The following is a 12,743-nucleotide window of genomic DNA, read 5'->3' on the forward strand; positions in this document are numbered from 1 at the left end:
ATGATGATAAAATGGGCAAACTTTGGCTAATCAACTTAAAACTTTAATAATTATACGTCAAATTAAGGAAATCTCCAAAGTGAATGGTGATATAACTTCTGATCAATTAGAAATAAATGATACTTTTAGAGAATTTTACTCTGAACTGTATAGCTCCGATTCTCCTAAAGCCACTTTTGCTATGAATAATTTTCTAGATCATTTAAATATTCCCTCACTTTGAGGTTAATCAAAAATGGTTAGATCAACCTTTTTCTTCTGAGGAAATTACCCGGGTTGTCCATTCTCTGAGTTCAGGGAATGCTCCCAGTCCTGACAGATTTTCTGGAGGTTCTATAAGGTTTTTGCTCCTTTGCTTATTCCTCACTTACTTTCTGTCCTTTCTGACTGTTTTAAATTGGGCAGGTTGCCACAATCTTTTTATGATGCCTCTATTTAACTTATTCTCAAAAAGAATAACGATCCAACTGATTGCTCTTCATACAGACCTATTTCTTTACTTAATGTTGACGCTAACATTTAATCTAAACTTTTGCCTCATAGGATGGAGAACATTCTGCCTTCTATTATCTCTGATGACCAGACTCGATTTATTAAAAATCGTTACTCGCATTTTAACATTCGTCATTTACTGAATGTTATTTATTCTCCCTCTAAAGAAACTTCGGAATGTGTGATTTCTTGAGATGCTGAGAAAGCTTTTGATCAAGTTGAATGGAATTATTTATTTAAAATATTAGAAAATTTAACTTTGATTCCAATTTTATTCAATGGATTAAATTACTTTATTTATCTCCCACTGCACAGGTTCTTACTAACTCTCAGAGTTCTAAACCATTTAATCTCCAACCTGGTACCAGACAAGGATGTCCTTTGAATCCTATGATTTTTGATTTGGCTTTAGAGCCTTTAGCCAGCACATTTCGTGAATCTGTTGACATCTCGGGTATTTTAAGGAGGGGTATCACTCATAAGTTGTCGCTTTATGCTGATGACCTTTTGCTCAACATCTCTAATGTGGAGTCCTTTCTACCCTCAGTACTTCCTTTACTTTCTGAATTTAGCCAGTTTTCAAGATACAAACTTAATCTTCATAAGAGTGAACTTCTTCCTTTGAATAATTTGTATCAGTCAACTCCGACCTTCCTCTTAAAATTTTAAGAACTCATTTTACTTATTTGGGTATAACTACTATAAATTATATATTTCTTTTTAAAGAAAACTTTATTACTCTTTTGGAATATGTTAAGAAGGTACTATCAAACTGGTCTCCCCTTTCCTTATCGCTAACTGGGTGTATCAATTCTATTAAAATGAATATTTTGCCTGAATGTTTATATTTATTTCAAGCCCTACCTGTTTTTATTCCTAAACCCTTATTTGACTCTTTAGACTCGATTACATCTTCTTATTTATGGAAAAATAAAACCCCCGATTAAACAAAGTTCATCTTCAGAAAACTAAAAAAAATGGGCGATTAGCCCTACCCAATTTTAGGTTTTACTACTGGGCAGTCAAGATACGCTACCTTACGTTTTGGTTTTATTATATTAATCGTGATGACTGTCTGGTTTAGGTTTCTTCAGAAGTTAATTCTGTGAATAAATTTTCTATTATTTCTGTACTTGGTTCTTCAATTCCTCTATCCTTAAGTAATTTAACTGATAATTATGTAGTTAAACTTTTTTTGAGATTTGGTTACAATTTAGAAAATTCTTTAGGATATTTGGTTTTTCACTCTCTAGTCCCATTGTTTCTAATTATTTTTTAAACCTTCTCTGACAGATGTAGTTTAAAGAGTGGAATAGACTAGGTATTAAATGTTTTCAGGATCATTTTGTTGGAGATAGTCTTTCCTCATTTGCTCAACTATCTATTAAATATAATCTTCATAAAGCTTACTTTTTTAGATATTTACAAATTAGAGACTTTTTGCATTCTCAATTTCATACATTTCCTAAGTGTCCAGATAAGAATTTAATTGATACAATTTTTACTCTGAAACCTTTTCATAATGGATCTATTTCTAATTATTATATTATATTGTTGGCAATGTGAAACATTCAGTTAGACAAAATTAAAAATCTCTGGGAACAAGAACTACAGATTTCAATTGATGAAGATACTTGGAATTAAACTTTTAAACTTGTTCACACCTCTTTATTATGTATGCGTCAACTCTCTTTTACAATTTAAAGTGGTTCATAGAGCCTATATGACCAAAGATAAGTTCTCTCATTTTTACTCAGATTTTTCTCCATACTGTAATAGGTGTAATGTGAAAGAGGCCTCTCTAATTCATATGTTTTGATCCTGCCCTCAGCTTGATACATTTTGGAAAGAAGTATTTCAATCATTCTCGGAGCTTTAAACCCAACCCTCTGACTGCCTTGTTTGGCATTGTTGGAAGAAATTATTTTACTCTTAAGCTGAATGATTTGCATATTTTGGCTTTTATTTCTCTTTTAGCCAAAAGAGTTTTCTTGTTTAAATGGAAAGATGCCATTCTGCCTACTCATGCCCATTGGTTGATTGATGTTATGTCATATCATGTTTAAATCTAGAGAAGATTAGGTGTTCTGTTTCTTTACCTAGACAAGATTTTTTCACATTATAAGGACCTTTTAGGAACTACTTTCACAATCTTAGCGCAGAATCAAATAAGGCTGTGATGATTGCACACTCTAGTATTAATTGTTTGGTGACAATAAAGACTTGTTCAGCAATGATGATAGCTACTATATGTTTGAATTTACGACTATATGTCCAAGATTTTTGTTTCTTTTCTTTTAAACAAACAGCTGTTTTTCTTTCTCTTTTTCTTTTTTTTTTGTTATGGAGTTTTGATTTTGCTTTAGATTAGAATAAAACATACCTTTTCAATATTATGGTCAACTTACTATACATAGATATGGGGTATTGCAACCTTGTTTCTGTTTCCATAATATCATAATGTATTTTGTGTTTGTCTATGCAAGTAATTGATAAAAATATTGAAAAAGAAAAGAAAAATGGCTTGGATGAAGAGATTGGGATGACACGAAGGGTACTGGTGTTGTGGATAGTGTAGAAATTTGTTGCAGGATAAAGTCAGCATGGGACATAGTCAGCATGCAGACCTGGGCTAAATGTGGCAGATAAAAGTTCAATTCAAAGAAGAGTAAAGTTATACTTTAGAAGGTCGAACTTGAAGATTGTTAATAGCAGAATTCTTAGCAGTGTGCAGAAACAGAGGGATCTAGTGGTCCAAGTTCATAGTTTCCTTAGTTGCCATTCAAATTGATAGGCAGTTAGTTAAGAAGGCAAATGGTATGTTGGCTTCCATTAGTCAGAGATTGAGTTCAAGAGTTACGAGATAACATTGCAGCTCTATAAAACTCGTTTGACAACATTTTGGAGTATTGTATTGAATTCTGGTTGCCTCATTATCGAAGGATGTGGAAACTTAACAGAGGATGCAGAAAAGATTTACCAAGATGCTGCCTGGATTAAAGACCATGCCTTAGGAGAATAGGTTGAGTGAGCTGCGGCATTTTTCTTTGGAGCGGAGGATGAGAAGTGACTTGACAGAGGTATAATAAGAGACAGAAAGAGTGTTCAGCCAGTGCCTTTTACCCAGGACAGAAATGGCTAATACGTCATTTTAAGCCAAGAGAAGGAAAGTTTAGGGAGATGTCAAATGGAAGTTTTATTTTTTTTTAAACAGAGTGGTGGGTTGCTGCTGGCGATGGTGGTTGAGGTTGATACACTAGTGACATTTAAGAGACCCTTGGATAGGCACACAGTTGTAGAAAAAATGGAAAGCTATGCAGCAGAGAGAATTTAGATTGATCACAGAGAAGGTTCATATAGGTCAGCACAACATCATGGGCTAAAGAGCCCTAACTGTGCAGTACTGTTTGATGCTTTGTGTTTTTTCTTCACTTTTACTAACAGTTCTTTCTTGTCAGTTTTATGTGCATCTGGTACCAATTGCTACAACACTGCGATGGTGTGGCAATTTTTTATATATTTCCCAACTTGCAGATGAAATATCAGCAGACAGTGATGCGGGTGAGCAGCTGGTCAGGATGCTTTCCATGGTGCTCCTGTAAAAATTGGTTAGAATGGGGGGGGGGGGGGAAGGGTGGGTGAAGGGGTACACTGGCCTCACGAAGTGTCCTCAGGAAATGGAGACTTTGCTGCGCTTTCTTGACAAAAGAGGTGGTGTTGAGGTACCAGGTGAGATTTCTTATGACAGTGTAGATAATACAGCTTCCCATGTCATGGAAAAACACAACATGGCTCATTCTCTAGGGGTCACAAATCCCACCCCTCACTCCGACCCTATACCACAGACCACCTGTGTATTGATGTGGATAGGATCAGAGAATTGATAATGAAAAATATAGATTTTAGATCAATCAAAAGACACAAAACAAAATTGCAATGACATTTGGAGGCCTGTCTGTATAGCTGAAAAATGGCTGATTAAAGCATAGATTTCAGACCATAAGTGATATTGTAAAATTAGTGCAGTACTATATTAGAATGGTTGTTACAATGCTGAAACATGAAATGAAAAATAATCCTGATCATTGTTAACAATAAGATTTCCATCATTTGCAGAATCTCTTAAGTAACACACACGAAATGCTGGAAGAATTCAGCAGGTCAGGCAGCATCTATAGAAATGAATAAATAGTCAGCTTTTTGGGCCAAGACTAACATTTTGTATGTGTTGCTCAAGTTTTCTGGTATCTGCACAATCTCTTGTATTTTTTATTTTAAAGAGGCCTGAGATATGTAGTCATCTGAAAGACATTACCACCAACAGTGCAGAGCTTCATTCCTGCTATCTTACAAGAGGTCATCCAGCCTTCAAATCCTTGCTGGCTCCAAGCAAACAAATCCCATTAGTCCCCTTATTTCCCTGTACCCCTGCAACTAGAGCCAGAGAGTTATACAACAAGGAAACAGACTCTTCAGCCCAATTCATCAATGCCAAGCAAAATGTCTATCCAAGCGAGCCGCAATTGGCCCAAATCTCTCTAAAAAGTGGAGACACGTGAGACTAGATGCTGAAATCTGGAGCAACAAACAATACGCTAAATGTTTCATTTTAAAAAGTGTAATTATTGACACGCTTGTTAACAGTATAATAATAAGACATAGAAGGAGAATTTGGCCACTTGGCCTATCAAGTCTGCTCCATCATTTCACCGCGGCCGATCCATTTTACCTCTTAGCTCCAATCTGCTGCCTTCTCCCCGTATCCCTTCATGTTCTGACCAATCAAGAATTTATCAACTTCTGCCATAAATATACATACAGACTTGGCCTCCACAGCTGCAAACAATTCCACAGATTCATTACTCTGGCTAAAAGAATTCCTCCTAATCTCCGTTTTAAAAGGACACCCCTCTATTCTGAGACTGTGTCCTCCAATCTTAGACTCTCCTATCAAAGGAAACATCCTCTCCATATCCACTCGATCAAGGCATTGATAGGTTGCAACGAAGTCACCCCTCATTCTTCTGAATTCCAGTGAATACAGACCCAGAGCCATCAAACGCTCTTCATAAGACTAGCCTTTCAATCCTGGAATCATTTTCGTGAAGCGCCTTTGAATCTTCTCCAATTTCAGCAAACTTAAATCCACGCTGGCTCCAACGGAACAAACTTAACCACAAGCGTATTCTTTCTCACACATGTCCGTCAATTCTATCGTGATGCTTTTTGTCACGGAGGACGGTGAAGTGGTCGAATGAACAAGCAGCAAATCTTTAGGATTATGAGAGGAAAACACAGAGCATAAAGTCTGTATTGCAGCAAAACTGTTCATTTCCGCCGCACGCTTATAAACGAGCCCCGATAATGCAATGAAAACTGTTTACTTTGCGGAACGTCTCAGGCGCTTACTTTCGGTTCATTTCGGTGGAGGAGCAGGCGAGCGTCTCCTAGCAACCGGCCGCGCGTTGATTGGTGCGTCTGGCCGGCGCCAGTTTCAAACGGAGGGGCGGTTGGAAGGCGCAGCCCGACCTTCCGGTCCAGGGGATCGTCGTCGCCGCCGCCGCCGGCCCGCACCATTTCTCCGCAGCGATGAGCCAGGCCGATTTGGCGGCACGGGAGAACAGGAGGTCGCAGCTGAAGAGGAACTCCTCGGCTCCCTCCAGCACGCCGGAGACGGCAGACGACAGCCTCCGCCGGTGAGTCGCGGGAGCGGAAACTTTAAGAAGGGCTGGGCGGGTGGCTGCATCGTACTCCGCCCCTAATCCGCATTCCCCCTCCCCCGACAGCGCCTCACTCTCCCCCTTCCTCCATCCCACCTACCACTATGGATCCCCCCACTGCTTTTCTTGTTTGCCCTCTTCCTCCCCGCTGTGTTCATCTCCCCTTCGCCTGACCCTCCTTCACTCCACCAATAACATCACCTCTTGGCGAAGTGTTGCCCATTTAAACCCCTAATGAAACAACATCGCTAATTCCTTTCCCCGCCGTAGATTCTGCGCGACCCGCTGAGTTCCTCCAGCAGATTGTTTGCTTAGTTATTTGAAATTGTCAGCGTTTGAAAGTCAAAATCTAAAATCAAACGTGTTGTTACTTTGGTCGGAATTTCACTTGTACATAAGCGCCAGAAATGATAACTTTGTGCGGTTTATCTTTGCCATTTAGTCAGGATTGAGGATTAAGTAGCTTTATTCTGGTTTTGTGGGTCCTAAGGTGGATTCTTTGGGACCACAGGCAGAAGATATCAGATGGGAACTGCTGTGTAGTTTGTGAAGTGATGCATTCATTTCCTCTGTCTATTCGAGGCCTCGCGTGTTTCCAGGGACTCCATCCCATCCTGAATGCTTCTCCACTTAGAGTAATTGTGGGCCGGAGACCAAAGGAAGTGCTGGCATGTTGATGTCTGCCACCATAAAAGCTGGTTCCCAAATGTTGGAAATGATCCGAATTTACCAGGGTCTTGCCATGAGCCGATTTCATTGGAATGCTTTCAGCTGTGTGGTATTGGGTGACAGATGGTTTCTACAACACTGAAAAACTCATTCAAGTTGTGGTTGTCGGTGAATTGCTTACCCTGTTGTCCTCTCCCCAATTGCCATCGTATTTGGGTCCTCCATTTCCTGCTGAACCCCTCTGTCAGAGGATGACACTAAAGCTATCTTCATCCTGCTGAGAATATTTGGAGGTCCTTTCACGTATTTGTTACACTGCATTGCATTTGCAGTGAACTAGCTCCTCAATAATCCCCCATACTCATCAAACTGGAACTTGTACAGTACAGTGCAAGCCCTTCTGCCAATAATGCTGTGCCAAACTTACTAACCTGCTAACCTACTCCAAGGTCAAACTAACCCTTCCCTCCCACAGAGCTCAATTTTTCTTTTGTCAATTTATTAAGAGGCTCGTGAGTCTCTTAAATTTCTCTATTGTATTCGTCTCCGATGTGATCCCACTCTTCTCCCCCCCACCCCAGTATTTCCTTCAATCACCTTGAAATTATATCCCCTCTGGAGTATTATAGATCTCCAACATTACCTCACAGCTCTTGATCTCAATTCCCTGACCAAATAGACCAAAAAGACATGGGAGCAGAATCAAGCCATTCAGCCCATCAAGTCTATTCTGCCATTCCATCATGGTTGACTTAGTATCCTTCTCAATCCTCTCATTCTTCTAAACTCCAGCGAGTACAGGTCCTGAGCCATCAGATGCTCCTCATTAACCCTTTCATTCCTAGGAATCTTCTCATGAACTTCCTCTGTACTGTCTCCAGTGCCGGCACATTGTTTCTTAGAAAAGGGGACCAAAACGGCTCACAATACTCCCAAGTATGGTGTAATCAATGCCTTATAAAGCCTCAGCATTACATCCTTGCTTTTGTATTCTAGTCCTCTCAAAGTGAATGATAACATTGCATTTGCCTTTCCTGCCACTGACTCAACCTACAAGTTAACCTTCAGGGAATCCTGCATGAGGACTCCCAAGTCCCTTTGCACCTCTGATTTTCGAACTCCCTACCCACTTGGAAAATAGTCTGTCTTTATCCTCATACCAAAGTGCTTGATCGTGCACTTCCCTAATTTATATTCCATCTGCCACTTTGACCATTCCCTCAATCTATTTGTCCTTCTGCAGACACCCTACTTCCTCAACACCGCCTACCCCTCCACCGATCTTTGTATTGTCTGCAAACCTGCCCACAAAATCATCAATTCTTTCATCTAAAGTATTGACATATAACATTAAAAGAAGCGGTCCCAACACTAACTCCTGTGGCACACCATCAGTCACCGGCAGACAACTGAAAAAGGCCCCCTTTATTCACACTCTTTGCCTCCTGCCAGTCAACCGATCTTCTTTCCATGTTAGTACCTTTCCTGTAATACTTTGGACATTATTTTGTTAAGCAGCCTCATGTAGTGCCTTGTCAACGGCCTTCTGACAATCCAAAAAAAAATCCACTGACTCGTCTTTGTCTATCTTGTCTGTTTATTTCCTCAAAGAATTTCAACGGATTTGTCAGGCAAGATTTCCCTTTGAGAAAACCTTGCTGAAGGTGGCTTATTTTATCATGTGCTTCCAAGTACCTTGAAACCTCATCCTTAACAATCAACTCGTACATCTTTCCAATCACTGAAGTCAGGTGAACTAGCCTATAATTTTCCTCCTTTCTTGAAGAGTGAAGTGATGTTTGCTTTTTCTCAGTCCTCCAGAACTATGCCAGAATATAATGATTCTTAGAAGATCATTACTATTACCTCCACAATCTCTTCAGCTACCTCTTTCAGAAGCCTGGGGTGTAATCCACCTGGTCCAGGTGACTTATCTACCTTCAGACTTTTCAGCTTCCCAAGCACCTTCTCCTCGTTAATAACAACAACGCTCACTTCTGCCTCTGATACACTCACATTTCTGCCATACAGCTAGTGCCTTCCTCAGTAAAGACTGACTCAAAATACTTAAATTCGTTCAACATTTCTTTGCCCCCATTACAATCTCTCCAGTGTTATTTTCCTCTCTTTTACATTTTATATAGCTGAAAAAACAACCTCTTGTATTATTGACTAACTTACCTTCATAGTTCATCTTTTCTCTCTTCATGGCTTTTTTTATTTGCCTTCTATTGGTTTTTAAAAGCTTCCCACTAAAAGACCCTCTAACTTCCCACTAATATTTGCTCTATTATATGTTCTCCCTTTTGCTTTTATGCTGTCCTTGACTTCCCTTGTCTGCCACAGTTGCCTCATCCTCCCTTTAGAATGATTGTTCATCTTTGGGATGCATCTTTCCTGTGCCTTTCAAATTTCCCCCAGAAACATTGGCCATTGCTGTTCTTCTGTCATCCCTGCTAGTGCCTTCTCTAATTTCACTGTGATACTAATACATCCAATTTTAGTCTCTTTTCAAACTGCAGAGTGAATTCTATCTTATTCTGATCACTACCACAGCAGGGTTCCTTTACCTTTAGCTCCCTAAACAAATCTGGGTCATTACGTAACAACCAATCCAGAATTGCCATCCCCCAGTGGGCTCAATCATAAGCTGCTCTAGAAGGCCATGTTGTTGACATTCTACAAAGTCCCTCTCTTGGGATCCAGCACCAACCTGATTTTCCCATTCTACTCATGAAATCTCCCATGATTATTACAACATTGTCCTTCCTGTGTGCCTTTTCTATCTCCCATTGTAATTTGTAGCCTACATCCTGGCTACTATTCAGAAGGATATAACTCCCAAGGTCATTTTATGCTTGCAATTTCTTTACGCACAAGGTGTAGAGTGACATCGATATCACCTCTATAAAAGGATTTGATTTCATTTTTTACGAACAGAGTCACCCTATCCCCTCTGCCTACCTGCCTGTCCTTTTGATGTAATGTGTATCCTTGGATGTTAAGCCCCGAACTACAAGGGTAAAAGGACCCTGACAACAGTTATATGCAGGCCTCCCAACAGTAGCTGGGAAGTGGACCACAGATTACAATGGGAAATAGAAAAGAAACGTCAAAAGGGCAATGTTATGATAGTCAAGGGAGATTTTAACACGCAGGTCGATTGGGAAAATCAGGTTGGTAATGGTTTTCAAGAGACTGAGTTTGTTGAATGTCTACAAGATGTCTTTTTAGAGCAGTTTGTCATTGAGCCTGCTAGGGGTTCAACTGCACTGGATTGGGTGTTATGTAATGAACTAGAGGCAATTAGGGAGCTTAAGGTAAAAGAATCATTGGGGGCAGTGATCACAATGTGATTATGTTCAACTTGAAATTCATTTGGAAAAAAGTAGGTCTGATGTCATAGTGTTTCACTGGAGTAAAGGAAATTACAGTGGTATGGTGGAGAAGTTGGCCAAAGTAAATGTTGATTTGACTCTCTACCAGAGGACCTTGGGTTCAGACCCAGGAAATGATTTTCAAACAGTTTACTTAAAAGTACATATTGTTTATTAGCCAGCTTGCATAGCTCAGTTGAACTATGGAGCCCCGCTCACAGAGCTTGGGAAACTCTGCAAATCAGGTGAGCACAGAGTACTGTCTGGGGCTGCTACTGAACATTCGTTATCACATACGTACTCTGATAAGGATACACAGAGCAGCTTTCTCATGCAGCAAACTCTTCTTTGTTCATACGTTATTCTCACAGCATGACTTGTCATGCTGCCAATAATTCAGTTAGATTTTAGCCCTTTTAGTTCTGTATACTGTATAATTTCTCAGAGATGATGGCAGAGCAGCAATGTTGTGAGTTTCTGGGGAAAATGAGGAAGTTACAGGATTGATGTATTTCAAAAACAAACTGGAAAATGAGTCCAGAGAAATAATAACAGAGAAGGAGATGGCAGTTGAACTAAATAAGAATTTTCCATCAGTACATCATCTTTCTACACATTGACATGTTCCAGCATAATAGACTGTTCTAGGCTCTTCCCACATCCTTTATGGTCCCTCTCACTGGTGAAACAAAACATTCATTAAGGCCCTTGCCTATCTCCTCCATCTCCAGGTACTGTACATGTTTCCTCTTTTATCCCTGATTGGTCCTTCCCTCATTCTCATCATCCTCGTGTTCTTCATGTACATGTAGAATGCTTTGAGGTTTTCCTTAATCCTACTTGCCAAGGCCACCTTGTGTCTTCTGCTTGCTCTCATTAGTCTTAAGTTTCTTCATGGCCACCTTATAACTCTTCACAGCCCTGTCTGATCCTTGCTCCCTAAACCTTAAGTGTGCTTTTCTTCCTTTGAGTAGATGTTACACATCTGTTGTTGACCATGGTTCCTTCAACCTCAGTCCTTTTCCTGCTTCAATGGAACTAACCTATTTAAAAGTTCATGCAAGTACTCCCTAAGCAACCTCCACATTTCTGTTGTGCATTTCCCAGAGTACATCTGTTTCCAATTCACACTCCTAAGTTCCTGCCTAGTAGCATCCACTAGACAACCGGGTGACCCGTTGGGACACCCTTTGAGAGAAGGGTAGTGCAGTCTGATGTGATGTGCTTTAGAAATTAAAGAAGAAAAACTCAGTTTATGAAAGAAGAAAGGCACATAGCAAGACAAATATAGCTCCTCCTCGTTTAACAAAGGGCACTTTTGATGACATTTCTGTTTGATCTACCACATTTCAGGAATACTCTTAACATTTTCATTTCTTTTTCCCCGGCTTAAAGCCGCACACAGCTGACCATGCTGGAATACCGGTTTCTCCAGCTAAATCAACACATTCTCCATGGTTTGGCCTTGCACCTTCTGTATAGTCATAGCAAAGCATGACTGTATCGGGAACTGGCTCCACTGAAGAGGGACATCTTCCCCTTCTAATAAATTGAGAGTAATTCTTGGTATCATGACAATGTCATTTTTGAACGCACCAATGTTTATCTTTGCTACGATGAGATTGTCCTGCAGTTCTTCCACCATCATTCGCTTTCCATTGCAAAGCCTTGGTGGATCCAAATTCCACATTGAAATTAATGGAGATCCCCTCTTCAATTTCAGTTTTTGTGGTGGCAATCCAGAGAGTTCGACCGAATCAAGGAATTCTGTTGGAAAATGAGTGGTGTTAGCTCCTTCACTTACAGCATTGTAGGAACAGTATTCTTTCATGATTCCAAATGCATGCAAAGTTTATTTTTCGCATCATTTCATTGAGAGGAACCAAGATAGAGTTCCTTAAGAACAGTTCTGCAGGATTGTTGAATGTCGGGTAGATGAAATCAATGCATTCTTCCATAGTTTTTGCTGGCGGAATTATATCTTCAGATAATTCGATTTCATCGTTTTCATTTTCTCAATCTTGTCTTCTCCAACATTCAATAAGAACTCAGAATATCATGCTTCTCCCTCACTCAATCATGTTTCTCTTCAATTGAAATTTGATGAAGCTTCTCCTCAAGTGGGATTTTTTTATGCATGATTTCCGCATTTCACATCTGCTAGAAGCTGACAGAAGTCACCACAGCAAATGGTTAAAATACCTCGAAGGCCTCATTCTTGCCGCATACATCACGAAGAGTCCTGTCCACAGCTTCAAAGCTCTCCCTCCTAATCATGGGGCACTCATCCCAGACAATAAGCCTCGCATTTTGGAGTAAATTTGCAGTATTGGTGTTTTTATTGATGTTACAAAGGGCATCTTCATTGACTTTGAGGGGTATTTTGAATCTTGAATGTGCTGCCCTACCACCAGGCATCAATGTTGCCGTAATACCTGATGATACTGCAGCAATAGCAACACCTCCAACTCCCCTAACTTTAGTG

General features: G+C 40.0%; 1 protein-coding gene across 1 annotated transcript in view; it reads left to right on the plus strand.

Annotated features, from left to right (window-relative positions):
- Positions 1-5,047: 5,047 nt before the first annotated feature.
- The window catches only part of LOC132404310 (neuroepithelial cell-transforming gene 1 protein-like), an 84,692-nt gene continuing 76,996 nt past the window's right edge, over positions 5,048-12,743 (plus strand). Inside the window, exon 1 of the mRNA XM_059988483.1 lies at positions 5,048-6,188. Within this exon, the coding sequence (XP_059844466.1) occupies positions 6,082-6,188 (107 nt within the window). The 5' untranslated portion in view covers positions 5,048-6,081. The remainder of the gene's footprint in view (positions 6,189-12,743) is intronic.

Source organism: Hypanus sabinus, chromosome 13 (assembly GCF_030144855.1).
Source record: "Hypanus sabinus isolate sHypSab1 chromosome 13, sHypSab1.hap1, whole genome shotgun sequence".
NCBI lineage: Eukaryota > Metazoa > Chordata > Chondrichthyes > Myliobatiformes > Dasyatidae > Hypanus > Hypanus sabinus.